Source organism: Lipomyces tetrasporus (assembly GCF_029532465.1).
Source record: "Lipomyces tetrasporus strain NRRL Y-64009 chromosome Unknown POJ06scaffold_7, whole genome shotgun sequence".
NCBI classification, from domain to species: Eukaryota; Fungi; Ascomycota; class Lipomycetes; order Lipomycetales; family Lipomycetaceae; genus Lipomyces; species Lipomyces tetrasporus.
In genome coordinates, this window is record NW_026611602.1 from 164,086 (window position 1) to 191,698 (window position 27,613).

The 27,613-nt window shown below is 49.7% G+C and overlaps 9 protein-coding genes across 9 annotated transcripts; 6 read left to right on the plus strand and 3 right to left on the minus strand.

Annotated features, from left to right (window-relative positions):
• Positions 1-1,036: 1,036 nt before the first annotated feature.
• On the plus strand, positions 1,037-4,227 carry POJ06DRAFT_269109 (uncharacterized protein; the record flags this gene model as incomplete). Its single annotated transcript, XM_056189352.1, has 4 exons — positions 1,037-1,182; positions 1,243-1,658; positions 1,706-3,862; positions 3,917-4,227. 4 exons carry the CDS (start codon positions 1,037-1,039, stop codon positions 4,225-4,227), a joined length of 3,030 nt encoding a protein of 1,009 aa, XP_056042490.1.
• Positions 4,228-4,607: 380 nt separating this feature from the next.
• POJ06DRAFT_126752 (uncharacterized protein) lies at positions 4,608-6,355 on the minus strand. The gene is made up of 2 exons (XM_056184316.1): positions 6,072-6,355; positions 4,608-5,990 (listed from the first exon to the last, which is right to left on the minus strand). The coding sequence occupies exons 1-2, from the start codon at positions 6,136-6,138 to the stop codon at positions 4,837-4,839; spliced, it is 1,221 nt and encodes a 406-aa protein (XP_056042491.1). The 5' UTR covers positions 6,139-6,355; the 3' UTR covers positions 4,608-4,836.
• A 27-nt stretch (positions 6,356-6,382) lies between these two features.
• Positions 6,383-9,172, minus strand: POJ06DRAFT_255796 (fungal-specific transcription factor domain-containing protein). Its single transcript, XM_056187930.1, has 2 exons — positions 8,320-9,172; positions 6,383-8,265 (listed from the first exon to the last, which is right to left on the minus strand). The coding sequence occupies exons 1-2, from the start codon at positions 9,112-9,114 to the stop codon at positions 6,736-6,738; spliced, it is 2,325 nt and encodes a 774-aa protein (XP_056042492.1). The 5' UTR covers positions 9,115-9,172; the 3' UTR covers positions 6,383-6,735.
• A 1,777-nt stretch (positions 9,173-10,949) lies between these two features.
• On the plus strand, positions 10,950-12,127 carry POJ06DRAFT_282195 (uncharacterized protein; the record flags this gene model as incomplete). The annotated part of the gene is made up of 2 exons (XM_056190009.1): positions 10,950-11,250; positions 11,358-12,127. 2 exons carry the CDS (start codon positions 10,950-10,952, stop codon positions 12,125-12,127), a joined length of 1,071 nt encoding a protein of 356 aa, XP_056042493.1.
• Positions 12,128-13,279: 1,152 nt separating this feature from the next.
• On the plus strand, positions 13,280-16,380 carry POJ06DRAFT_224386 (Nup133 N terminal like-domain-containing protein). The gene is made up of 3 exons (XM_056185691.1): positions 13,280-13,534; positions 13,596-14,945; positions 14,995-16,380. The coding sequence occupies exons 1-3, from the start codon at positions 13,309-13,311 to the stop codon at positions 16,326-16,328; spliced, it is 2,910 nt and encodes a 969-aa protein (XP_056042494.1). The 5' UTR covers positions 13,280-13,308; the 3' UTR covers positions 16,329-16,380.
• Positions 16,381-17,436, minus strand: POJ06DRAFT_255801 (chromosome segregation protein Spc25-domain-containing protein). Its single transcript, XM_056187931.1, has 3 exons — positions 17,076-17,436; positions 16,940-17,005; positions 16,381-16,890 (listed from the first exon to the last, which is right to left on the minus strand). Exons 1-3 carry the CDS (start codon positions 17,335-17,337, stop codon positions 16,415-16,417), a joined length of 804 nt encoding a protein of 267 aa, XP_056042495.1. The 5' UTR covers positions 17,338-17,436; the 3' UTR covers positions 16,381-16,414.
• Positions 17,437-17,552: 116 nt separating this feature from the next.
• On the plus strand, positions 17,553-19,848 carry POJ06DRAFT_255802 (uncharacterized protein). Its single transcript, XM_056187932.1, has 6 exons — positions 17,553-17,735; positions 17,823-17,934; positions 18,024-18,103; positions 18,151-18,231; positions 18,281-19,066; positions 19,125-19,848. The coding sequence occupies exons 1-6, from the start codon at positions 17,630-17,632 to the stop codon at positions 19,415-19,417; spliced, it is 1,458 nt and encodes a 485-aa protein (XP_056042496.1). The 5' UTR covers positions 17,553-17,629; the 3' UTR covers positions 19,418-19,848.
• A 514-nt stretch (positions 19,849-20,362) lies between these two features.
• Positions 20,363-21,486, plus strand: POJ06DRAFT_238961 (uncharacterized protein; the record flags this gene model as incomplete). The annotated part of the gene is made up of 2 exons (XM_056186022.1): positions 20,363-20,523; positions 20,592-21,486. The coding sequence occupies 2 exons, from the start codon at positions 20,363-20,365 to the stop codon at positions 21,484-21,486; spliced, it is 1,056 nt and encodes a 351-aa protein (XP_056042497.1).
• Positions 21,487-24,491: 3,005 nt separating this feature from the next.
• Positions 24,492-27,562, plus strand: POJ06DRAFT_255812 (actin interacting protein 3-domain-containing protein). The gene is made up of 4 exons (XM_056187933.1): positions 24,492-24,599; positions 24,664-24,900; positions 24,975-25,156; positions 25,221-27,562. The coding sequence occupies exons 2-4, from the start codon at positions 24,781-24,783 to the stop codon at positions 27,475-27,477; spliced, it is 2,559 nt and encodes an 852-aa protein (XP_056042498.1). The 5' UTR covers positions 24,492-24,599; positions 24,664-24,780; the 3' UTR covers positions 27,478-27,562.
• The last annotated feature ends 51 nt before the right edge of the window (positions 27,563-27,613 follow it).

A 27,613-nucleotide genomic window follows, 5' to 3' on the forward strand; every position in this document is an offset into this window, starting at 1 on the left:
AGCCGTAAACAAACTGTCGTCAAGGCTACGATCCAGTTCCGGTTCCGGTTTCAGCTTCGGTTCAACGGACAGTTCTCGCAATGGCCGACGAAAATCGTTCAAATGCATCCGACTGAACGTTTTAATTGGAAATACATGCTAATTAGACTGACTTCAGTAGCTCTATGTTCGATTGATAACTGGTAACTTAAGCGAGCAATTTTTCCGATATTGACTTGCGGGGGAAACCACCGCTGATCTGCATAGGCTCGCGTGATCAAGACTGTTGTAACTGTAGACTACTTTTGCATTTGCAGCTTTTACTTCCAAAACTTGCCTAGATATGCATTAAATGTGTCGCGCGGCTCACAACCGGTTCAGCTCCAAGGGTTCACGTTCAAGATGCAAAATAGAAAGAACTAAAAGAAAACTTCCGCGCTCATCTCGTTCCCCACTGCTACTAAGACTACGCGGATCCACCATCCTCCATCCCCGCGCTCTGTCCCTCCTGCGCCAATACAGCGCCTTCTTTGCGCGTTACTGGTTCTGCCCGTGCGTCCGAGTCCGGTTGTTCTAGCTTCCGTCTGGCTGTTCTCCGAGGCTGCGTCGCTCGTTCGCTTGTTCTAACGGTCATTCGAAAGCCACGCGAATATTTCTTGTTGGCACTGGGGTGGTTTGCTCGAGTTCATCATTGTCCTTTCTCGACATTGAGTAAGGCAATCGACTTTAATAGAAGTCGTAGAATTCTTCTTGTGAGCATATTTGGCCGAATAGACGTGAATCGGGTCCAATTCGCTTTGCAAACTCGATTCCACATCGCATTGCCGCGAATATTCATTTGATCTGTATATTCGCTGCACTTGAGTGACTGGTATTCGCGTGCAAGTTATTCTAACTATCGCAAATCTCTTGCCTTAGTTGCGTTTCCGATCTGATTTCTGGGTCAGCGTTATACATCGCGCCATTTAACCTGTGCTCGGATCGGACTCACGCTGAGGACGTCATTGATCTCCATCACGCGAGTCTTGGAGATTACCCGAGACAATCTCACGTATTTATGTCTACAGCAGTCAATAGTGGGCCGACCGCGCCTGTGACTTCGCCGACTCCCGGCCAGCGGAGTACTGCCTTGCAGGTTCGCGCTGCGTCAAATCCGCGGCGAAACATGGGATCGCCGTCGAATGATGGACCACAGGGTCAGAGGTGCGTCTTTGCAAAGCATACAGGTGTTCATTATCAAAATTGTACTCTAACGTTTTTCAGACGCGGATCGAAACCTTGGGGCAATCATGGCGCGCAGCAGGGGCAAGGGAACGGTGCGCCATATAATGGACCGAGAGGGACGTATGGTAACAACCATGGTCGTCAATCACCCGTTTCGGAGACGGACACAGCGGATCGACATATGTACGACCGGTTACTGTATCTTCTGATTCGAGCAGTCGGAAGCAGTGTTGTTGCTACTGTTCGTTCTGGAGCTCGCTATGCCGGCGTACTGTCGTCCGCACAGACACATGGAGATGTTGGTGTCGCATTACGCTTTGCTCGTCAGATTGCTGCTCCACCGGGTGAAGAGCTCGACGATGACGCGAAAGAGGCCGTGGTCTCAACGTTGTTGATCCAACCGAAGGACTTGGTCGATCTTAAGATCTTGGAGGTAAACTTAACGGAACAGAATGGTATGACTGTCGTCGCTTCTTGTGGACTCAAGTTGCTAACAAAATAGGATTCCGAACTGATACTGACATATCACGAAATTCATCCTCCGAGCACAAACAGCGAGAGCTGCAGCCCTGGAAGCCAGACGAATCCATCCCAATGGAGTCTCTTGACGATCTTGAATCGTCCGCAGGGACCTGGGATCAGTTTGCAGTTAACGAGCAATTGTTTGGTGTGCAATCGACATTTGACGAAAATATATACACCACCAGACTTGACAAGTCTCATCCACAGTACAAGGAACGCGCAGCCACAGCCGAGAGGATCGCGAGAGAAATTGAGAGCTCTAGTCACGGTGGGAATATCCATGTGGCAGAAGAACGTGGCATCCTTGTCGATGACTCAGGCGTTGACGAGGAGGATAAGTATTCGGGTGTCATACGAGAGAAGATAGGCAACAGATATACCCCTCCTGCTTTACGCCAGAAGCTTGCCCAACAGCAGGGGCAAGCTCCGCAAAATCAGGTTCCGCAACAACAGCAGCGCACAGCACAGCAAACACCAGCGTCCCAGGTTGATTCGGCGATCTTGTCTAGTAAAATTAGTGAGCCAGCGCCAAAAGCCAGTCCTAGACTTGCGCCAGCCGCCGCTTCTGCCGCCGTTTCTGCACCTGCTCCATCTGCGGCTATTGAAGAAGCCACGACGAAATCGCCCGCCGCAGCTGCCGAGGCACCGCCAGCTACGTCTACAACCACCGCCACGGAAAAACCAACGCTCGAGGATATCAAGGTTGCCACAGTCGCGAAGGTCAAGGGTGGTCCCTTGACTGCATCCGAGTTTGATCACCAGACTATGATGGGCACGTTCAAACAATTTGTGCACGGTGAAAAGGAACGGCTCAATTTGAAGAAGCGAGAGATTTCCAAGAAAGAAAAGGAAGGACGGCTGTCGGAGCTTATGGCCTTCTCGCAGTCATTCAAACTTCATACTCCGGTTCCCATGGATCTGGTGCCTATTCTCGCGAAAGACAAAGCTAAGCAAGAGCAGATTATTCAAAATTCTGTTGTTAATGCTAAGCAGTCAGACGCGAAGAAGCCACTTTCTACTGCTGACATTGTGAATGCAGTGCAACAGCAGAACCAGGTGGCCGTCGAGACCAAGGCCAAGCCAGCTGTCCAGAGTTTGTCTGCAAAATTGCAGCAGCTTAAGAATGAGCCGACTGCTAATCCCGCGCCGGTTCCATCGCCGCCTGAGATCAAAGCGAAGCCTAGTTCACCTGCGCCCGCCAAGAAGCTCAATGTCAAGGCTATGGAGTTCAAGCCTAATCCCTTTGCGGCATCTTTCACGCCGTCGTTTGGAGGGTCTACTGCTTCTGCCACGCCTGCTGCGTCAGTCGCTTCTATTGCGTCTTCCTCTCCTACGCCGCCGCCGGCGGCGGCGGCGGCGGCCGCGGCTGCCACGCCGCGAACGTTGAGCAAGACTGTGTCGCGGTCCGACAGTCCGGCTTTCTTTGGCCCCCAATGGAAACCTCCTACTCCACCACGGGCCTCCATTAACGATGGCTTCAATCCGTTCGCAAACGCTAAGGAAGAGCATACTGGCGATGAGCCATTCACAATCACAAAGGCATACACATTCCCACCGACATGGCCATACCCCGATAATCCATCGCACGCAGAATTATTCACAGTCCCCGAACCCGCGTCTATACAGAGAATCTACGGCATTCCTCCCTTACCTGGCACGCCGCTGCCATTTTCACCCCGAAGCGGGGTCTCGATCCCGTCTGGTCAGGTGTCACCAAGTGTCAATGGATCAGCTACTCCATTTGCGCCGCCTATCCCTCAGGGATATGAGGAGAGTATGCGACCTATGATTCCTGGTGCTTCACCGCCAGTTGCATCACCGAGTATAGCCCCGCAGATGATGCAGGCACCGACACCATTCTCTCCTCCAATGATGTACGCGCAGCAACCATATCCGCCCCCATACTACACCGGGCGGCCCCCCAATATGCCGCCGGGATTCTTGACTGGCCCGCCACCACCAATTCCTCAGCAATTCATGCCTCACCAAGGATTTGCAGCCCCATACTTAGCACCGCAGCAAGTGTCTCCCCCGCAAGGCTACGGCTCGCCTGGTCGAAATAGCCATCAAGCTACGATGATGATCCCGGCTGGTCAGCAAGGCGGTTTTAGCAGTGGCTTCTATGGTCAACCTCAGAGTGAGTTTTTTCTCTTTCCAAGCAGCGCGGACATATAACTGTATGATACGGGAGGGCGAGGAGGGGAGCCTGTCCTACCTTTTGTCCTCACCATCTCCAATGATGTCTGCGTTTCCTCTAAGAGAGGGCGATCTGTACTGACTGCTTCAAAAGTGCACATGATGCGAGGTCCTCCTATGCCAGTCACGCAGCCTGGGCAAGGTGGCCCGTCAGTGATGGGCCCACCGCAGGGCGTGATGGCACCTCCTCCACAACATCAGCCTCAGCCAGGCGGACCGATTCCGCCCAGACAGTATAACGGGCATCAGGATCAGCAGTCGGCGCCTTCACAACATGCACCTGCCCCTGCTGTTGCCATGGAATAGACTAATTAGTATGGCAATATTACAATCTAATCGCGAGATCTACAATGTGAGTTATTCCGAAATAGAACCCTGCTATTCTGTGAGATCGTTCAGACCGTTAACACACGCAGGATGCATTCAATGGATAGTAAAAAGTCTCGGTTGGTTTTAACACCAGCGCGTCGTTATGAACACACAATGGAAACCATGGAGTAAAGTAAGACATTTCGAGGAGGTTTTATCAAGTAGGTGGGCGTCGTTGTAATTATTGCATTGCGAATTCGACGGTTAAGTTTCTTTCCCCTTTTATTTATTTCAACTTTCTTAATTTCTAGTTAGCCTACGTTTTAAGTCGATGATTGTACTTTTTTATGTGTAAGATGACGATGGTGGGGCATGTATTTGTACGTCAGCCGACGTGTATGGATTTGTATGGACAAATTTGACAAGTGTCGATGCGTGAATTCAGGTCTAGTCTTTACAATACGTCTAGGTATCATCAATTAAACAGCAAAAGAAGCTATTCGGTGTTCATTTCCCGTAGCATTTATAATTGTATACATGCGTCTAACTAGTCCAATACACTCACAGGCAACTAAGCGCCCAATGTTCCGAGGAACGAGACTCTCACTAGCTATTGGCGTCCTCTTGCCTCTTAAGCTGACTCTCGACATCAGATTTCCACCCCTTTCGCCGCTGTCGTTCCTCATAGACACCTCTATTCCGTGTAACTCTCTCGACAATCGTCTCTGTCGATATATCTTTGTACAGATGCTCTCCGATCTCCTTATATAATCCTGCTCGCTTAACATCAGCATAAGGATTCCCACCTTCTCCCTCTGTATCGAAACGTGTGGGGCCGTGCATCACCGCAACGATGTCCCATGGTAAAACATCGAGAAAGGCTTGAGTGGGGCAGTACGGTGCTTGGAGGACGACGTGGGACACGAATTTGCATTGCAGGACACAGAGCGCGCGTTCGAAGAGGGACATGATGGGGTAGTTAAGCCGTTTGAATTTGTTTACCGTTGCGTCGGAGTGGATGCCGACTACGATACCGACCTCCGCTTCTGCATCCGAGACGGTTGCGGCGAATTGCGAAACTAGCCGGAGGAATTCAATGTGTCCTGCGAAGAAAAGATCGAAGCCGCCGTCGACGTAAATCATGCGTTTATGAGACTGCATGAATTTCGGAGATGGATCCACGAGCGTCGTAAGTATGCCTGCGTCGTTGCCAGGAGAGGAGGACGTCCAGATAAACACGCCGTCGCGAGGCAGCTTGCCGTCTTCGGCGGTGGCGTATGCCCTGAACTTTTCGATAGCTTCAAAAGTAATCAGACCCTCGACGTGTTTCCCAATCTTGGCATTTGCCAACGCGGTCTCAACGTCCTCGCTCCGAACTGTCTTAATATGATGATTCTTCGTGCACAACAGCATCCTGCCAACTAAATCCGTAGTCGAGATATTCGGCGTGCGTCGCACCACCAAAAATCTCCCCGCATCCTTGACAACCCGATAACAGTCCTCGCCATCTGCATCTGTGGTAATGTCGTCACCATGAACGACGTAAAAGCATCCATACTGGTCCATGACTTCGGGAGAAGTAACGTAGGGAGCGGACGGGATGGCGCGGGTAGCCCATTTGCATGCTTCAACGGCAAGAATGCGTTCCGGGAGTGTCATGACGACGGGACCTTTGTTTTCGAGAATTTCTTCGTCAGAGTGAACCCCGACGTACAATGAGCTGCCAAGTTGGCGGGCCTGGAGCATGGCGCCGGCATGACCTTGTGGACGTTAATATTTTGTTCACTGAGACGCGCTTACTTGCTCTTGCCGCGGGGACTAGAGCGAGGATGAAGACGTACCATGGTGTGCGAAATCAAAGCATCCGTCAATCCATATACGGTCTCTGTGAATCTCAGGCGACACCATAGTCCTTGCTTATGCGTCTTCGATTCACAGCAATACAATAATTCTGAACGCTATAGATAGGCAACCTGTATATGCTTGAATGTTACCGACGCAAATTGAAAGTAGGAAGGGGGAAACCGTGTGGAAACGGTGAAGAATGAGGACAGAGGCCAGTTAATGTAGAGGTTGCCAACGGACCTCGAGTTGTCGATATGCGTGTTGTAGGGCCAACGCATCGGAAATCAATTTGATTCAAAGTGGAACCCCTGAGTATCGAGATATCTTACTAACCTTACCCTCGCGCAGCGCGACTAAGAAAACTCCCACACTTGCCAAATAATTCATACTTGATAAACAGCAAATTCTATATACTATACATCACTCCCAAAAATCCCAAAATAAGTATAATATATAGGTACAGTATAATACAAGCACGTCCAACGCCCGGAACCAAACTATAGTACAAAAGTATACTTCAAATAGATATAGTCACACGTACCGTAACTGCCAAACGCAAATCCCCAGTAATTGATGGCAACTGATGGCGAGCTGACGGCATATTGCCCAGAAGCCGACGCCGGCAGCTATCTATAGCAATGTGCCACTAACGGTAAACATCTAGGCAAACCCTGTAAACATTCCCTCCCATGAACCACCGCCAAACTCCAATTTCTCCGCACTCCGGACACCCCATTCTCCATTTCCTGCGCCAGCAGTAAAGTTATTCACAACAGTTGTAAATCCTGACCCGAGATCCCACCCATCGCCCAACTCTCCCCACTCCTGATTTTGTACAATCAAACCCGCCCATGGATCCCCATTTTCAGTCGGGGCTGAGGTCGAGCTATGCGGTGCCGGTGCTCCGCAAGGGAATGTTAATGAGACGGCAGTGGGTTGCGGGAGAGAGGCTGGGATGCCAGGCTGATTGAACGAGATGTTGAATGCGGTGTTGAGTTGTTGTTGCTCAGAATATGTGCGGGACCTCTTTGGAGGCACCGTATTGGCCTCTTGCAATGGCTGCGAAGGTACGACTTGGGCCTGAGCTTCGGGAGCAAAATGTGCTGCGACGGAGTGTTGCAGCTGTGGATGGACTTGCTGCGTGTACTGTGTTGGTGTCGACGAGGACGCACTCGATCCTGTGGGTGAATATTTCGGCTGCATCTGATACGCCACTCCATTCTCTACCGGGACAAATTGTTGCACAGGACTGTATACATACTCCGAATACCGCATCTGATGCATCGGCGCTTGCTGCTGTTGCTGTTGCTGTTGCTGTTGATGCGGCACCGGCTGGTACTTGACCTTCGATTTCCCCGCCGCGTCCGCCATCTTTACTTCCGCGATCCGCTTGCTCCAAAGTACAAGATTTCCCGACATGGCCATAAAACACCATTTCTTATCCTGACACATTACTTTTGCGAGATTCTCCACTCTGTCGATCGCCTTATTTGCGTCGTCGCGGAGCCCTTGGGAATACGTGTCCACATAGTCGTATTTGATGGATAGCGCTACAAGAAAGCATCGCAAGTTGACATAGAATAAAATTGACCATATTGACGGGCCGGAGAAAAGAAGGTCAACGGTAGCGTGTTGTAAAATCACCGACACAGCCTCATGGGCAAGAGCTAGTCGAAGAGCGTTGAGAGACGGGATGAATGTGGAAAAGAGATTCGCTTCAGACGGGAAGGACGGCCGGAAAAAGGGGGAGTAGAACAGTAATTTGATGGCGACGAAATTTATCGTCAAATGCGATCGCGTGACGGACGACAACTGCGGATTCGCAATATGATGGCCAAGTTCGGCAATTTCACTCTCAACTGCTCTAAACTGAGCTGCGGTGACACTCTGGAACCGATCGGCCCGGAAACAGACAGGAATGATATGCTCTAGAACCCGGGCCTGATTTATCAGCTCTACAAAAAACTCATGCGGCGGGCCGGCGGGATTGTCGAGGTCAGTTGGATCTGGTAGTGGAATGGATACATCAGAGCTGTAGATCATGAGGGGGTAGCCTTTGCCTGTAAATGTCCACTTGTCCTTGGTGAAGAGAGCCCAGAAAGTGCGCCGTTTGACTTCCTGCAGAAGAGGATTGTCATTGGCGTATGATTTCTGACGGTGTAGTTTCAGCTCGAGTGCCATACGAATTGCCTATGGCCAGTCAGTATCCGCCGAACATTATAAAATTTAGATTGGTATTCTTACATGGGCAAGTCGAAGAGGCCAGGCTTCCACTTCGTCGATGCCTTTACACTGCAGTTCGAGTGTGAGATGGATGAGAGTGAGAGCTTGACAGGCCTGAAGAGAAGGTTCATACGGTATGAATAGCGAAGCCAATTGATTCTGCAGGACGCACTTGATATGACGAAAATCTCTCGACGACACAATGGCTTCGGGAAGACGGCAGGCGACGCCGTACATGGCAGAAAGCAGCACCTGCGATGGCTCTATCGTGTCGAGGTATGCGCGCGGGACAATTGGGATGTACGGATGAACTCGAGTATAGTAGAGCTCGTTGAGGTGGCGCTCAACAGCCTTGTCGAGCTTCATCTCGGTGTCGAGATCCTCGTCCGCCTCAGTTGTCGTGCTCTTGTTCTGCATGTCCTGTCGGAGATGTAGTAGATCCGGCGTATCGGGGTCGTCTTGGCTGATGAATGACAAGTTCGACAGCTGGAATCCGCCATACGCGGAGGTGGAGCCGTCGAGCATGATGGAGCCGTCGTTAGGGGCCCGTATGATGCCACCGCGGGGCTTTGTCTCATGCTCAGAATCGTAGCAGTCGATTCCGTGTTCATAGCACCACACGCATGCTCCAGACTGATTGCGTGGAAGTGGCTCGCACCGCAAGTGTCGTTTGCGACAGGCAAGGCATGATCGTTTTGGAGCTGGCGTAGTTGCGCTTTGCGACGGAACCTCAGACTCGGGCTGGACTTGCGGCATAGCAGGCTGCTGCAGCGGAGTTGGTACAGGACCCTGAATTAGTTGCCGAGTAACGGACATTTGTTGAGGGTGTATGAATAATGGAGGGTTGATGTCAATCCAAGCATTTGGGAAGAGAATCAAAATGTTGTTGAGCTCATCATAGACTTGTGAGATGGGAAGTCTGGAGACAAAGTTTCGACACGAACACGAGCCAACTTATCGGTCTGTTGGAACTCGGATGACCATAATAAGTGGGATGGCCGAACTTTTGCACTATTTCTTCTGCCTCCGAGCTCTTATTTAGATGTTATCCACATAAGTTAGCAGAGCTCCGTCGTCCATTCTTGACACGGTGAAGCACGTTGAATGAGTTCTATTATACTACTCTGACCTTTCGTAATGTTGGCTGAGGAAGTAGCAATAGAAGCAGTCGCTGCGTCAAGACTCATAAACCATCTTTTATCCAGGTTTGTATTACTGTTTTAAGCGTGGTCAACAAGTGGATGGGAATATAGAAGAATATTCCATCCGAAGATATTACCTCTACTTTTCGTTCAATCTCGTGGCAAATTTTTGCGCAAATGCTGTTCTTCGACTCACCTTTAATCCGCGCCGATAATATTATTGATGTTAGTGCATCGTATTATGTACTTATTGAAATGAGTGACCGTAGTAAGCAGTAGTCCATATATTATTCTTTATAATTAACTTATCGGCAAAGCTAACCGATCGCCCAAGCGAGCCGATCGCAAAAACCCACCATCAGCTTTATTTCTCTACATAGCAACCCACAGCGACAATATATAACATTATAATAAATGAAAATTTATTCTGCATCGCGTTTGCATGTACGTGAGGTATGTGCGCTTTGGTTGCAACGGCTACACCGTCTGATAGTACGTGTTTCTTCTACGGCTGTCTTCCCGTTGTCGTCCCGTTGGACCACTTCTTCATGATGTGGTGTACGACGTTGCCCTTCTTCTCCAGTCAAAATATTATTAGAAGAAATAAATGATCTATTAGTTTGGCGATTTTTCTTTTGGCGTTCTACAGTGCCCTGCATTTGTGTAAGTTGATCAGTTAAAATCGCGGCCTGACCGCGCCGCGACTTTAATACTTGAAATTTTGCCGTTTTTATATGCTTGACTTGCTAAGAGAATTCTTCCCTCCTTACTTTGATCGTGTTCGGCATGGTTGCTACTTTATAAACAACTGAACCGCGTAAAAAAATGAAGAGGCCATCGGCTTGCTTGGGCGATCGGTTAGCTTCCCGATCACGTGAGTTTGCTTCGACCGCGCTGAATAATTAATTTCCGGGGTCATGGGTTAGGGCCGATTACTCCGCATCCACTCCAGGTCTCCGCGGAAATTAAAGGTCGGTCTCGTTGGTAGATGAGTATGGATGTCGATACAGCTGCGCAAATATATCGAGTGTATAATATACATACACGTCAATTCATCAGATGAGCACGACAGTTCCTGCTCTCAATTCAAGCGGCAGTTCGAGCAGTCTTGGGCACCCTCACAAGCGGATAAAAACTACACGAGCTTGCGATCAGTGTCGCAAGGCAAGGTCAAGGTGCGCATCATTCATTTCAGTATGTTATACACAAGGCACGTAATGCTAACAAGGTAGATGCGAGGATCCGCCTGCAGTCACGTCGGCGGCCTCGTCAGGCAGGTGTCGGCGGTGCGTCAAGCTCAATAAAGATTGCACCTTTGTCCTGTCAGTAGTAGAAACGCGCGGCCGCTCCTCATACTTGAAAGTCTTCGACGGCGAGGACACCACGGCATCGCCGTACACGGACTACATCGCGGCTTTCAAACAAGTATTTCTTCCGCCCTGTCCAATTATCTCGACAATTGACTTCTCGTCGTCCGTCCACTCCACACACATCCTGCTTACCTGCTGCATGCGCTACCTCGGCGCGCTCCTTATCGGCGCACCAGACCACGCACTCGCAGAGATCAGGACATCGATCAAATCTTATCTTTTCACAAAGTCTCCTCTCACTCGTCCACTCCCACAAAACGTACAGGCACTTGTGCTCCTCGCGCTTCGAATCGAAGATCCCGCGTGTGGAGTATGGCTAACGACAGGCATCCGCATGGCCTGTGCTCTAGGGTGGAACCGTTCCGTCAAGCCACCCGTCCCTTCGGCACCGCTCGCCATGACGGATTTTTTGTGGTGGACTCTCGTGTGCGAGGATATATGTAAGTTTCTTGAAGTTTGTCATCGGAATTATTTGTGAATGTTTCCGCAGTGACTAATAATGTACAACTGGGCTGTCAAGTTTGAAATCAATGCTAACTCCTTGCAGGGCTGTATATCTTCAGCGGCACTCCGAGCCTAATCTACGCCCGTGATTGTAAAGTCCGCTACCCCGTTTCTCCTGCGTTTTTCTGCGACATCGTCGGTTTATCAAATGTCGCGCGGCATCTATTACGGCCCGACACAGTGGATGCGACAATACCTTCGGCTGGTCAAGAACTATTGGCAAACTGGGAAGCGACCCATCAAGGACTTGCCTCGGTTCCGATCCCCGATCCACCTTTTTCTCAGAAAAAGGCGACCGACGACTTTCTTTCGTCTGGATTGCCAAGTGAATCACCACAATCGACACCGCCGCAAACATCAAGCGACGCTTCGCCGCAAACACCACCATCACCAGCACCTGCCGTCAGTGTAAAGACAACGTTGACGCCAACAGCGCTGATCCAGCTCATGTATGCGGCAGTAGTAGGTCTCCTCGTACTCGACACAGTCATGACGCGTAACCGGGACCCAAATCTCCTCATAGACGCACAGCGACGAACAATTCTGCTAATGGCATTAACCCTCGAGTCGCGGTTCCGGAGCACAGCGTTCGCGCGGTGGCGCGTGCTTGCGAAATTGGCAGATATTGCTGGCGCGGCACTGTCCATTCTGGGTATGGAGCAAGGGAAGGAGTGGGCGGCGAAAAGCGGGAATGGGGCGAGAGATATTAGGACGTTGGAGGATTTGTGGGAATGGTGGGAGGCTGGGGACGAGGCGGCAGTCAAAAGAGAAGGCGGCAGGATTAATGTCCAGCCGACTCTTACGCAGGGATGAAGTGACGCGTAAGATATTGACTACTTGAACCGCTATATCCCGAACCGGTAAGAAGAGCACGATGTGTGATTCCCGTCAACAATCGAATGCAGTTTTGGTTGACCCATTGTCTAATGATATGGGTTAATAGCGTCCAGGAATCAGCACAACACGCTAGTCCTCATTGTCGGGCAGGACGGGAAGTTTGATTCGCGGCCCGAATGAGACCAACGCCATCTAAGAATGGAGTACGATTTGACCCATACTCTCCTGCGATGGTGTACGTATACGTCGGTCCTCAGAAGACCCGGCGATACTTTGTGAGATTGACGACCTGGTCGAGTTGCTCGTGCAGCAGCCGAATGTTCACGATTGCGACATTTTTGTGCGTTTCTGGGCCGAATGGATCCTTGTACTATTGCGTTCGGGAGTATAGAATCATAGTGGGATCAGGACTTCGCGCGCTTGGAAGTGCTTGACGGTCGGGTGGAGGAGGTTGTAAAATATAGTAAGTGTGACGTACAATACAATATTAATTTGTAAATACGCAAGGTAATCCTCAGCTATTTCCAACGTGAAGCAAGCAAGGTGAAACAAATTTATTAATCATCTACCTCATTCGCTCGGCGTGTAATACCGTCAAGGACTGAACCGTACCTCAGACGAGTCTGGCTGCACTCGTCAGATTCTCCAAAGATGGTCTCCGTCACTAGCAGTATCAAGCATATGGCCAGCGACTACAACAGCAGCCCACGACAAAAAGATGCCGGAACGATCCTTGCGTACGCCAGTATATTGAGACGGATATATACGCTCGCTTATTAACAACTCTAACCCATTGTTGGCATCTGTGGTAGATGATTTCAAAAGATAGGGTGGGAAGTTAAGCTGAATGCGTATTAGTCACACTATCTTTGCATAAATTCTTTGCTATAAAGCGAAGATATAAATATAATGCCGGAATTGCGTTAACAACGCTTGGGCATGTCAGGGTCAGGGAAGTTTTGAACGACCAAAGTAAAATGTATCAGGACAGGGCGCACTAACCGTCCTGAGTTGCATTCTCTCTTCGTGTGTGTGTCTGGCTGCCATATTAAGTTTAGCGCGCGCATCTCACACTTCGAAGGCGAGAAAATAAAATCTCCGGATCTTCTCGCTCATTATCCATTGCACAATCTCTATCGGTACACTGCGCAATCGATATGGCACAACGCCGGTCTGCGAGACTGCAAGCGAGAAGAAGTAGGCAAGTCTCCGGCCTGCTTCGCTTCCCAGACGCGTCCGACACCGCTATCGTACCTTTTAGAAATGGCACGAGCCCGCAAGAGCTGAATCGACCACGGGATAGTGCCATGGAATATACCAAGAATGCGAAATATTGCGCGTTGAAGTTACCTGCAGTACCCAATGTGCTGAAGTCCAAGGATGGTGAGACTATTCATTGTTTGTTTAGCTGCTTTGCTTGAGCGGATCAGAGCTAATGAGACAGATGGATCATTCACGGGGTGCATTGATTCTGCCACCGAGAACGCGCTCTTGTTAACGCCGACGTCTGCGTATGTGTGGAAATACTCCTCTCCAGACCATCTTCCCACGGCAATCTCGTTCCCAATATCAAATGCATCAGGAGCCCAGCCACTCGGCGTGCTTGTGTCGCCTTCCGCTGGCAGCACCGAACCAGGATTAGTGTTGGTCAATCCGACGACAGGAAGACTAACATATTGGGATGCCGTAGGCGGTGCTCTAGCCGAGGGATTACTCCACCGGAAAAAGGGCATGGAGACCACTATCCCGCTATATCAATCCGAAACGCTCGAGCATCTTCAAAACATCGAGCCAGCAGGCGTTATTGTCGCCACAAGTACCGGACGATTCGTGCTAGTGGCACTACACGATGGTGCGGGACGACCCGGTGTTGCATGTACGGCTATGCGGGGTGCGGGGACTGGGTTGTGGAGTAATATTGTCGGGTTCGTCAAGATGGGATCCACCCGACGCGACGTCGTTGCCATGAAACCCGGAAAATTACTCGGGCGAGGCGAGAGAATGGTCGTCACTGCTAATGCTCGAGGGGCGGTCACGATGTGGCATTGTTCCCGCACCGGCGACTATCGTCTTGTGTTTGAGTCGGACCTGCGCGAGCAATTGGTCCAGTCAATAGCAGGTGTATACCCTCAAGCCGAGAAGACATTTCGCGTGCACGACATTGAAATGCTTCCTGACGATGACAGGACGGGCCTACTTTTATCCTCGTTCGTATACGATGAAGATGACGAGGAGAAAATATTTTACGTCTTGTTCACCGCGTATTTCGATCCTGTGGATTTTAGGATTCTATCCGCACACAGAATAACGTGTTGCACAATGCACTCAACACGGCTGCCCAGATTATTCCTTCCGAGACCGGGATACACTGCCTTCATCGTCCTTACGAATGCGGTAATCATGCTCGATACGATACTTAAACCGAAGTCTGACGAGAACCAGTTATCGACGTTTAAATGGGAAGACGTGATTCCTTTTAAACCTGAAGTCGAGGTAATGACAGCTGGAGCGGAGGATATGATTCAGATTAATAGTCAAGTTACACGACATGCTGGCATTATTGTTGTTGCCAGAGGCACGGCCGTTATGAGGATTGAGAGGTTTGAAGATGAGAAAGGCGGAAGTAGTGTGCGTTCTACTGCGGACGTTATCAAAAGTAAATTGGAGCAGGCGGTGTATTATGGCTTTATCGGCGAGAACCCGTTGGATTTTGGCAAGACCGAGCAGGTTGGGTATGAGATTACCGACATTGAGGCCGCGATCACAGAGGTTAGCGACGAAATCATCAACGCAAGTAAGTCTGCGACATCCATAATCGTTGTTACTATATACTAATGATGCAGCGTCTTTGTATATGCAAGTAGACGACACATCGACAAGCCTGACCTTGCGTTGCCAAGCGCTCGGACGATTGGCCGAGCATCTAAGTCCGATTTTCCCTTCCCTGTCAGCAGAGAGCAGATACCAAGCACTGTTCAAACTGGAAAAATGTGAAGCAGCGAAGAATATCTATGGACTATGGTTTACATCACCAACTTCGTCATCTCGAAGCGGAATGCTTTCAGAAGTACTCTCGGATATGATCCAAGATTCTGATTCGGTGGACTCGTTCTTTCACAACGATGTTTCCAAAATCGGCGATCTCGTAACGGCGTTTTCCAATAAAAGCCTAATCCGGGCGCGTACGGCCTCAGGACACAGAAACATAATGCTCCAACACGTCCGCGAAGCGAACGAAATACTTCTCACAGCGCTGACATCCTCTGCATACGTCATCCGCTCGCACTTCAAAGCGGCAGTTTTCAAGCTTTCTAACGCATGGGGTGTTACGCAGCCATGGACATCTACCTTCGACGTTTTGAACTCGCTAAGTAGACAATTCGAAGTTACAAAAGCAGTGTGTACATCTCTATGGGAAGTAACCGACACGGCCGACGACCAGGTCGCTGTTGACCTCCGCAATCTTTGCGAGCAACTAGTCGGCCTGGCGGAAGCACTTTGTCGTGGGTATGAAGAACGTATATCATACTGTGAGGCGACCGAACAAGAGAGAGAACAGACGGACAACTTGAAGCGGGCGTACGCGGAGCAGCGACCGGGGTGGCTCAAACCGCTGTTGGCATTTGGATGCGGCGAGCAGGCTTTCGAGTTAGGTGAACGGCACCGGGATTTCCGCACATTGGCGGAGATGTGTCGGGAGGAAAAAGCGCAGTTGGACAAATTTTCTGACGAGCATAGTCGTGTTGCGCAGGAGAATCTGGCATTGCGAACAAAGTATTATTTTGATACTTATGGGTATGAGTTTGCGCAGACGTTATACCGGTATTACATCGACGCGGGCTATACTTCTGAACTTTTCATTGCCTTTCCGGCATATAGGGAATACCTCGAACGGTTTCTGAGTGATTCGAAGTACGATCGAGTTTCCTGGATCCACGATATTCAGACAGGCGATTTCATGGCTGCCGGAAAGAAATTGGAAAATGTGGCGGAGAAGATGGACGACTCCCTGTCGAATAAACGGTTACAGCTAAGTATTGCGAAGCTTTGCTTGATTTCTGCGAGTGTGAAGGGTGAGCCGGTGGACGAAGATGTAAGGTATATTAATGACCAGTTGGATGGGATTGATAGACTGGAGCAGGAGACTGTTGGTGGAGATGAGGCTATGGAGGTGTAGCGTGATTGTATATTATTACATGTACTATAGATGGAACAAATTATTAGCGACTTACTCATATCGTACACCTTCGCATTGTGTCTAACCTACAGACCGCTCTCTTTAAATGCTTTTCGAATATCTGTCAAAAACCGGCCAAAATCTCGCGACTCATTCAACCGCGCAACAATCCCTTCCAAAACGCTGTTCTCTAACTGCGGCTCACATCGCAGAACCTCATATTCATGATCGCTCAAATCCACAAGGACATAATATTCCCGATTCCACGAGCTTTCGCTAACAAGCGAATACACAATCTTCAGCTGATCATCCTTGAATCCTTCAATCCGCATTCCGAGATTCTGTTCCCAAAACGCAAGTTCGGGGGCGTTGAGTGATGACTGTGCGAGGAATTTGGCGCGGTCGACAGAGCGTTCCGCGCGTTTCTTGTCTAAAAGTGACTGAGTTTCACGGATTTGTGCAACAACGGCGTCGCGCAGGATGGTCAGATCCTGTTTTTTCCGAGTAAATTCTGCAATCGAAGATTCGGTTTCTTGTACTTCTTGCTGTTCCCGGGCAGACTCTAGGTCGTAACGTTAGGTGTATGAAGAGACAAGCATGACGGAACTTACCTTGTACTAGCTCGGCTTCCTTCTCTTTGTAGTGCTCGATTTGATTGCCCATGTGCTGTTCGTGCTCTGTAAGTATCCTGTTAGTCTTTGTTCTAATCTTCCACCTTTCTCCTGCCTCACATCACCCGTCACGTACCTCGTGCCTCTGCCATGTCTTTCTCGAATGCATTTCGTTCCTCTAAAATTCGCTTCCGATCATTCGCTATATATGCATCAAATCGCGCCTGAAATGCTTCCATATTACGTCGCAATTTATCGAAATCGAAAGAGAATTGCGGGGTATTGGAAGTTGTCGTTGACATGGGTGAGTCTAAGGTTGCCTTGCCGTTACTGGTCGCGGTCCCGATATTTGCGTCAAGTGTTTCGATGCCTGATTTGAGGGATACCAGAGACGTCATTCTGCGTACTTCTTCAAGCGTCTGTACTTTAAAATTATGAAAATGGTCGTCGCGATGCAAATGATAGGCTGCTGACTCAAAGGACGATTCGAATTTTGTCCACGCGCCTTCGTTCAAACGTAAACAAACATCGCCGTTGGCGTGGAAACTTGACATCGTGACCCTAGCCCTCGTAATTCCGTTTTGGGAATGGAAAATTCTCAACATGCGCGCAGAGCGGACTAATCACGACATCTGATTACAGCCGAGAAAAATATAGAAGCTATTGGCGAAGTGAGATATATTAGGAAAGATGTCATCTGCTGATATTAGAGATATGCTTGATTTGCCTAGTCAGGCTCCGTCCTCTAGCAGACCACCGCCTGCGAAGCGGGCTAAAACTGATGGCAAGAAACTTGGTATGTCCATGGTAGCTACTTCATTTAATTGTCATTTTGAAGAGTGAAGGTCATTTGAAGTGGAATTGATGGGGCTGACAATGGTAGATGGGATTCATAGGGAGCTGCATAATTTGCTTGGAGAGAACACGCATGCTGTTGCAGTCATGCAGAATAAATTCAAGGAGAAACCTAATTGGATGCAGAAGCCATCGCCATGGTAAGTTTCTTCATGACGGATATATTTATGACTTTATGTTGGGGTTGTGGATCGAGAGGAGGAGAGAACCTACAGCTGATATCGCGCAGGGTATGGACCCCGTTCAAGAACCAGGCGAGAAAAGACGGTTTGGAGTTATATCATTGGGTTCGAGGGACTCCTACGGACGGTAAGTCTACACTTCTGATTGTGTTTTGAATTGGTTAACAAGCGTAGATGAGTATCCATTCGCAAAGTTTAACAAAGATGTCGAAGTTCCGACGTATACGCAAGAAGAGTATGACAAAGCATTGGCTGGTGGGAATTCTATTGTAACAATTGTACTGGGTGATGCTAACGATTACAGACACCGCATGGACTCCTCGAGAAACGGCGTATCTTTTCGATCTATGTCGCGAATATGACCTGCGATGGCTTGTGATACAGGATAGATACGAATATGAACCCGAAGAGAACGAGCCGCCGTCGATTCGGACACTGGAGGATCTCAAGGAGCGATATTACTTTTGCTGCCGGAAGTTAATGGAGCTAAGAAGGGACGCGTCCGGCGTCGATTGGACGCCCCGCGATCTCGAACAGTACAACGCCATGAATTTCAACAAAGATAAGGAAGTTATGCGGAAACAGTACTTGGAGCGACTTCTAAGTAGGTCGCCTGCGGAAATAGCGGAAGAAGAACGGTTAATACTGGAATACCGCCGGCTGCAAGAGTCGTCGAAGAAGTTGGTCCAAGATCGCAAAGAATTATTACGCCTGCTCGAATCCCCTCAGACGGCAAATTCGTTCGCGCAGCACCAAACCCCGCAGGGACTGTCGCAACTGGCAGGTAATATCTTAGCGTCAGATAAGAACAAGCGGCGGAAAGGCATGCCGGATACTGCCGTCCAGGTCACTGGTACGCCTGGGTCAAGAGGAGCACCTAGCACTCCGTCCGCCGGGGCCCACCCGCAAGCAGTCGGGCAGGCTCAACAACCTCAGGCTGCTGGCGGGCAAAATGGAGTGCATGGTACGAAGCAGACACAGCCTCAGACCGGAAGGGGCCCAGCGCCGGCCTCACCGGCTGTGTCGAAGGCTGAATTGGCGCAGAGCGCTACCGCGAAGAAAGTCGCCAAGAGGGTCCCTCCAGGTGAAGGTACGTTGGGTTACATGTTGTCCAGTGCATGTGCGAGTCTAGGTGCTAACTTGTGTAGAACATCTGTATGGTATTTCGTACCACGACAAATTAGTCCAAGGCGTTTACCTCCGATCTACAAAGATTAGCACTCTGAAGCCGACAGTACAGGCCAAAGTCGCGTCAATCCTCGCAGAACTTGGTATCGCTCCTAAACTTGCGATGCCGACGGCTAAAGTCTCCGATCGGTGCGAGGCATTGCAACAAGCTATCAATTTATTAATTGAGACGAAGAAGCAGGCGGACAAGTTGGAACACGAAGTCAAGGTATTATCGTCTTCAAATGCCGGACTGCAGTCAGATGCGAAGTAGATAATGTGTAGGGTATATTGGCGTGAATGGGTTGGTTGAGTTTGGCGTTATGGTTGTTTTGTTATGCAATTATGCCGGAGCATACTAGAAACCAAGATTCCTGGACACGACATGTAAAGTGTAATGGTTTCATGGTAGTGCAATGGAGTGTAAATCAGACACTCTTAGATTACAACGGCCATGACTGTCCCTTCCTCTTTGCGTGCTACCGCAAGAGCTGCGAGATCCCGCGAATATTCTCTGGATTTGGGCCATTTTCAATATCGAATGAGTGGCAGGGATGAACTCCAACTGTAGCAAAAAGCAATTTATCTAATGGCATGATTTGATGCGATTTACCTATAATATATGCGTCTAGCTATGCCAGTACACTAGTATTCGTACATGACCAAGATCCGCAAAGGATTTGCGACAAACACGCCAGAGAAAGCAAAATTTCATTAAATCAAAACATCAGAATATGTAAGTGCGGCCCTGAAGCATAAAATCAAGTGTGAAAGGTTGAAATCATGTAACTGATCAGCTCAATTTCCTCAGCTTGATCGAGACTCTGGTGAAACCCTGAATTACCCCACCTAGTGCCCCAAACCGCCTACCGAATTTATATCACGGACTCGGCACAAAACCTCCTTTCAACATAATAATAATCAGCTACGACATATTGCATATCGAAGATTACCCTGAAAGCTTGAATATGGCGACTCTTTCTCACGGAACTGCGGCTGATCTCTTTCCTTAGACTTTGTCCGCGATTATTTTTATATGTAAATTAGCAATAAACTGCCATTTCCATTAAAAAATGCGATCGTCGTGATTACCTTCGAAGCCTAACCCCATGACGGGACGTGGCCCATGCTGCCTCGTCGACGCCGGCACTCGTCACAACCCTGTCTGCACAAATTATATCCGCTACTCTATATCTCTCATCGGACCGTTATTTTGACTATGTCGGTGCATTCTCAACGAGCCGAGGCTGATCGCTTTGACTATGCTTTAGAATTCATCCGCCGACGGCCGTTAGACGGGCGCCTTTACGTTTCGTTATGCCTGTGTGATTACTATCGGTTGCAAAGCGCGGCGGAGGATCTATATGGTGAAAGAAGTCGGTATGATATTGCGCTGATATGATATGCTGCAAGCTGGGGAGTAATTTAGACTAAGTGCAGAATCACAGGGTCCCTCGATTTGAATATAATTCGCTGCTGTCGCGAGCAACAATTACATCGTTCCAATCCGACCTTAGCACAATAGTACATGATGACGTCGGTTTTATGATCCGATATAGTGCAACCTCGCAGCTAAAGGAGCATGGATTTCCGGAGGATGTCTGGTCTAGAGTGAAATGGCCCAGCCGCTTTGTGAGGCGTTTTTCGAAGAGATATGTCACATCCGATAAGGTAGTGGAAGCGGGGGCGGAATTTTACACGGGAGGCATTTCATTCAGCACACCGACTTGCGCTGTTATAGGATGGACGATGGAACAGTACTCTGATATTCAGGACGATGTCCGGCTTCTGCTTTATGGGGTTGAGTACCAGGCTGTCATTGTGGTCCGTATCGAGGAATCTCCACAATATCATTCGCCAGTTGTCGACGAAGCAGTCGAATTCATCAGACCTGACTATGACCAGGAACGTGATATCCTTCGAGCCGAATTTTGGGATATTTCGAAAACGTCTCTCTTAGGTCCATACGTGTATGGTAATTTTGCCTGGGTTGGGCGAATTGCCAACCTCTTCCTTGACGTGTACAAGAGACGCGGCAAGACAGACGAGCCAGAGGTGACGAGACATGTGCGTACCCCTCGAAAGTGTGGTTACTGTGCTGCTAACCTCGTTGTGTGCCAGTTTATCATTCAAGACGGGCAGTGCGTTAAGCAAGGAAAGATAAACCTTAATCTTACGATCGGCGAATTGGCTCCGACGGCCGAAGTCACTAATTCGAACAAGAGAAGCATACCAGTAACAATTGATGTGGACGCATTATTAGAGCGTGTTCAGATCGCAATGGTATATACGGGAGTAGATCGGTTTGCATTTTACTGTCTGCGTCCAGAAAGTTCGGCCTGAGCCGTTTATATGGGCCGTGATATATCTTGCATCATAACCCTGACGTGAATTCAAGCCAATACCTGTCGGCTTTGATTGTCTGACGATACCTGGCGACGATACAGTGCAAGAATGCTCCAAATTTATTCTGCTGCGAACTTTCAGTCATATTACTGTCATACTTCACAGCATCGGTCGTTAAAAAACAAACTGAGTATACGAGTCAGCAGGTTGTACCATAACCACGAACAGCAACGTCAACAATGTTTCCACGTAAATAGGTTTTACTTACCATATATTAATGCTGCAAGAAATCAACCTGTCAGCAATAATCAGTACCATGAGCGGGGGACTTGAGCTGCTTGATGTTTGCTGCGCTCTCTAGCACTACAGGGAGCTGTGTTATAGGCTCTCAGCAACAACAGTTCGCCCCCTGTGCCCGTCGCGAACATACAACAGAAGGGAACCAGACGCAAGCGGAAAGACGAAGATACTCAGAAGAAGGAAATGCATTTTCCATAGCATCACCGTGTTGACTTGGAGCTGAACGTTAAGAACTACTGGAGTGTGTTTATTGATGGTTTCGTTTTTGGCAAAACACATTCTTGGATGAACCTTCCCTTCCAGCATGTTGCATTAAAAGAAATCTCGCCATCTAAAGACAGACAAGAAAGGATAAAGTTCAAAATTCGCGTCGCGTTTGAATCTTACCAATGTATATATATGGTAATCTCTTGTACCCATGGATTAGGCAAAGTGCATATCAGACTTCAAGAAAAAGTTTGGATCCGCTCTCGAGGAAATGGATACCAAAACCAATCGTGCCGCAACCTGAGTGCTATTCTGTCCAGTGGAGCAATGAAACACGAACAAAGTACAATAAAAGCGTTATGTATGCTGACTTTGAGCTATGGAGTACAGTGTCAATATCAATAGCTTTCTTTCTTACTGCCAGCTTCTTTCATCTCTTTTGAATCGACTCTCCATTCGGAGCTGAACGCTCCGAAGTTCTGTTACACCGGTGGTGAAATCTGGTGATACGAATGGCACTCATGATACTAAACTAAAGTGTATCACAAGTATCAATTAATATTAATCCTACCTTCCACTGTCGAGGTGTCCTGCACAAGAGTCTTGGAAGCCTCTGGCTAAGAAGAGGGCCCGAATGTACCAGGAAAGTCACTGACCCACAAACAACGCAAATCTAGCCAGTAGGTCGCATAGATCTTCTATCTGGACAAACACCACAATAGGCCCTAGGCATACTCCGAGAAAGAATGCGAGAGCGCTTTCCAGACTTCCCCGCCGGACATGTCCTTCGAGCAAGCCACTGTCCTCGCATTGGGTCTCTCAGCTGCAGCTCGCTGGATGTTGCACAAAGGCACCTGGAGCCTCAGTACCCCTCAGTGAATCAGAAGCCGACCGGCAAGACTCTGGTCGTCTGGGGATGGCCTACGAGCGACGGAATAACGCTATTCATCTCGGAGTTGTTGCCGGCTACGAGGTCATCACCACTACATCGCCAAGAATTTCGTTTGCGTCAAGAAGCTGGATCTTGACGAGAATTCAATGCAAGATAATCAGTTTCGGTTTCGTTGTCTGATGCTTCCCGGCAGATATTATTATGAGAAAGGTTTTCCCCGGATGCGCCCGTGCCGCTCAAGACCTGGACGCCACGCAAACGATCGGGCAAAAAATTCGCATATGATGGAGTCAGCGTTGAGTTAAACCGTGTTTGGACCGCCGCGCGGCGAGGTGGCTGTAAAAAGTTCTCAGTATTGGGCGGTGGCAGGTAGAACTCGATAAATAGCCATAGCGCATTGAAGTTACCACACTGCGCGCTCTGTCAATCCAAGTCAATTAACTAAGACTGAGTAGCAGATTATTTCGCGAAGATCACTGCCGCGCCCTCTGCTAACATTTGCTTTGTCTTCTGGTATCCATGATCCCCACAAAGCAGTAGAATTCATCAGACCTTACTATGATCAAGAAATTCGTCTCCTTCGCGCCAAATTTTAGATATTCGGCAAACGACTCCACTAGGTCCATACGTGTATGGTAATTTTGTCTGGGCCGGGCGATTGCCCAACTTCTTTCTTGAATGTGTACAAGGGACGCGGCAAACTGCCGAGCCAAAAGTGACAAGACATGTGCGTATCCCTGGAAAGTGTGGTTAGTGCTGCTCATCTCGTTGTGTGCCAGTTTATCGTTCAAGACGGGTAGTGCGTCAAACAGGGAATGAACCTCATTATTATGACCGGTGACCGGCAGCCGAAGTCACTGATTCGAACAAGACAGGTATACCAATAAAAATTGATGTGACCGAAGTACCGTCTTGGGACGTCAATGGTAAGTACCGGGACAAGACCGGTTTGGGTGGTACTGTCTGCGACCTGGAAGGTTGGCGTGAGCCTTTTATATGGAGCATTTAGATATATCGTATATTATACTACTGAAGTGAATTCAGTGAGAGCCAATAACTGTCGGCTTTGATTGCCTGATGCTACCCGGCAATCGTAGCGAAATAATGCTCCGAATTTGCTGTTTTGTTGAACAGCGGCCTCACGCATCTGCTTCTCTTTCATCTCAGATTTCTGTGCTCCCCCACAAGGTCCAGATGAGGGGCAGATGGTATATCGAGAATGGGTTTCACGACCCCAATAGTCCGCTTTCCAGTCCAATCCAGCCTAGGGAGTTACATGCGGAGTTCCAGTCCTATTTTCAATAACGTAAATAAGTACGAAATGACAAATTAAAACCACCCTATCCCATGGCACGACTCTCGTTAGGTCCACGGTATCGAACGGAGCACTGCCGTTATATTAGTAGTCTGATTCCAAGTATACCGTAGCTGTAAATTATTGTTGTCATACACATGACGACGTTATACTCTGTTTTAGAGATGGTCACATATGCCACTACAAGGAGTAACATCCCTCCGTTTTCTAGGCGCGGGAGCCGCTGTCAAGCGAGCGTTGACTGCCCCCTGAATACAAAATCTGACCCCAAAAATACAACGCAGTAGACTTACATTCAACGCTCCTTACAACAATTCCTTATGTGGGTGGAGGTGGTCTGAGTTATCCAGCCAATTGGTTATTGATTTAATTAGTCGTTTTGACAATTGAAAGGAGGTCTGTTCACACAATGCTGCAGCGTGTAAAGTATCATCGCACATCTGACGCTCATTGTTCCAAGGCACAGTTCAACCCTCTGCCAAAACGTTCTCATCGTCTCGACTATCGCTCTGTCACAATCGTCAGCCCGCATTTACAGAGCCTGCCACCGTCGCCACTTTGTCACAAGTGAATAATAATGTCGGCGCACTCTCTGTCGAGAACTTCCTCGCGGTCGGGTCGGACAGTGAACCGCGCGAGCGCAGTAATGAGTACTGGCGGTGCACAGCGGCATACTGCCTACAAGCGACAAATTTCTGTAAGTCCATATTTGTTCAATTGTACCAGTTAAGCTCACTGTACTGTGACTATGTGGAGTGCTGACGGAGGCAGGTCAACACCATTGAATCGTCCGTCACAAAACTACTCGTTGCAACGAAACAGCTACTTGAGTGCCTTACGCAGTGGGCTGAAGGTGATCGGTCAGACAAAGATGTGTCGGATGTGTACGTTAGTTTGGGGAATGAGTTTAATACAACGAGTCGGGCTTTTCAAAACATCGGGATCGATGTCAGGTAGGCATTCCCGCTTCCCGCATGAGTGCATTTGGACGACGACAAGGAACTAATGTATCTGCAGCGATCTGGGCGACGTTCCAGGCGATTTAAGAGTTATACTGGAAGAAACTCTATCCCGCGAACGGTCACAGGCAGGACTGGACATCTACCTCCCTGCGATCCGAGAAATCATCGTGAAGCTCCTACAAGGTCTCCGTGACAAACAGGGCACCCTACGCCGCATGATGGCGGCAAAAGGCACTTCGTCATTGTCAACAGTACCTACGCCTGTCCTTGTACAGCAGCCGTACGTACCAACTAAAGAACGGTCGCCTGTCCGTCGGAGCACGACCTCTGTTACCTCGTCGTCGCCGTCCAGGAGCGAGGTTCCGTCGCGCTCGGCAACCGTCACGGCGGCGAGGGAGCGATACCAGCTTGCAGATCCATATCCACCCGGCCAGAGCCCATCACCTCCACCCCACAGCCTCCCGTTCGAGATTCTCTCGCCGCAGCATCAGCCCGTACAGCTGGTCGCCATGCCATCGCCACAAACCCCCGATCGTCCGCGCATCCAGATCAGCGAACCAGAACTTCACCAGCATCTGCACGCAACGCACTCAGCCAAAGACCCGCTCGCGGCTTTGCAACGTGGGGAAGCGCTCGAGCGGCGTGCGTCTAGACGGTTTTCGGCGTACCAGTTTGCGAAGCTGGGTGCTGCGGCGGCAAGTGCGGAGGTACGGACTCGGTCACGAGGGAATTCGCTCAATTCTATATACGAGGGAGCCGTCGGGAGTAAATTGAGGTTAAGTTCGCCTGCTGAGCTGGAGGAAGGCGGCCTTGACGAAGCAAAGGAGGAGAAACCAGAGTTGAGCGAGGAAGCTACTGAGCCTGCACTGCCAGAGCCGGTGGGAAACGATGAGCAGGAGACAACAACGACCATACCGATCTTCATTCAACTTGGACGTCAGGTCAAAAAGGCCGTGCTTGACAAATCCGACATTTCAATCGCAGCCGTCCGGCTGCTCTTCATCGAACGATTCTCGTACTCGCCTGGTGCGGAAAACTTCCCGGACTTGTACATACTCGACAAAGACGCCGGTGTCAGGTATGAACTCGAAGAGTCTACGATCGGCGACATTTCTGTCGGTTCGGTAGTGAGTTTGAATATTGAGCCGGTTGACGAGGGAAGGAAAGCTATTGAGGACGGGGTGGAGAGCATTATGAAGCAATTTGCAGACATGCAGACCGCGCTCGCGGCACAAGCGGATGCCATTGCTAAAGGTTTCGACATGCAACAGAGCTCGGCTGCACAGCTCGAGCAGGCGGTCACGAATCTCGAGAAGTCACTGTCGTCGTCGCAACCCGTCACGAGACAAGCATCGCCAGTACCGCCGGCTGCGACGACGACCACAAACCCACCAAAACCGAAACCGACAGTCGTCGATCAGGCCCAGCAGCGTTCCGAGCTCGCGTCGTTCCGCAAGGATATCGCCGCCCTGCGACAAATACACACCGCACTGACAAAAGACGTAGACGCGTCGCTCGCAGACGTGCGCGAGAAGGTCGCGGGCATGAGCGGCACGGCCCAGACGAGCATCGTGGTGGCCGGCAATGCGCAGATTCAGAAGTACAGCGAGCACTTGTCGACTTCGACGGACGACTTGTTGACGCGCGTGGACGACCTGCAGGATATAATCGAATCATTGAGAAAAGACGTCGCGTCGCGAGGCGTGCGGCCACTACCGCGCCAGCTCGACGCCGTCGCCAAGGACATCACCGCGGTTCGGACCGAGCTTGCGACACTCGACGCATACATCAAGCAAGAAAAGCCTGTGTGGAAACGGATTTTAGAAAAGGAGCTGGACAATGTGGTTGAAGAACAGCAGTTCTTTACGCATCTGGAGGATCTTGTGGGCGATCTGTCGGAGGACTTGGAAGGTGCGGTCGAGACGTTTGACTTGGTCAGCCAGGTGGTCGAGCAGCAGTTGAAAAATCCGCGGAAAGGCGGCGGCGGCGCGGCGGCGGCGGTCGCAGGACTGGGCGGCGGGGTTGGCGATACGTTGAGCGGCAAGGACGCCGTGTTGAGGGAAGTCCGGGCGCTGAATCCGAACCACGAGTCCCGGGTCGAAGCGATCGAACGGGCCGAAAAGCTGCGGCAGAAAGTGAACGAGAGCAAGGTCGACGAGTTTGAGCGCGAGCTAGAGGAATTTGTCGGCGAGGGCAAGCTGAAGAAGTCGGGTGGGATCGAGGAAGTCGAGCGGGTGCGCAAACAGAGGGAAGAGCAGGTTTGGCGGGAGTGGAGTGAGAACAACGCGGCAATGGCCATGAGGGGCATGTGAAGTATTGCCGTCGTACATTATCATGTTGCGCGCATTTTTAGATGGTTAGCATATACGGTGTTGGATTGATTGGTTTCGTGTAATACAACTTTTTACTGTTTACTTCATCGCAGTCAACCGACTCTTACTCATCAGT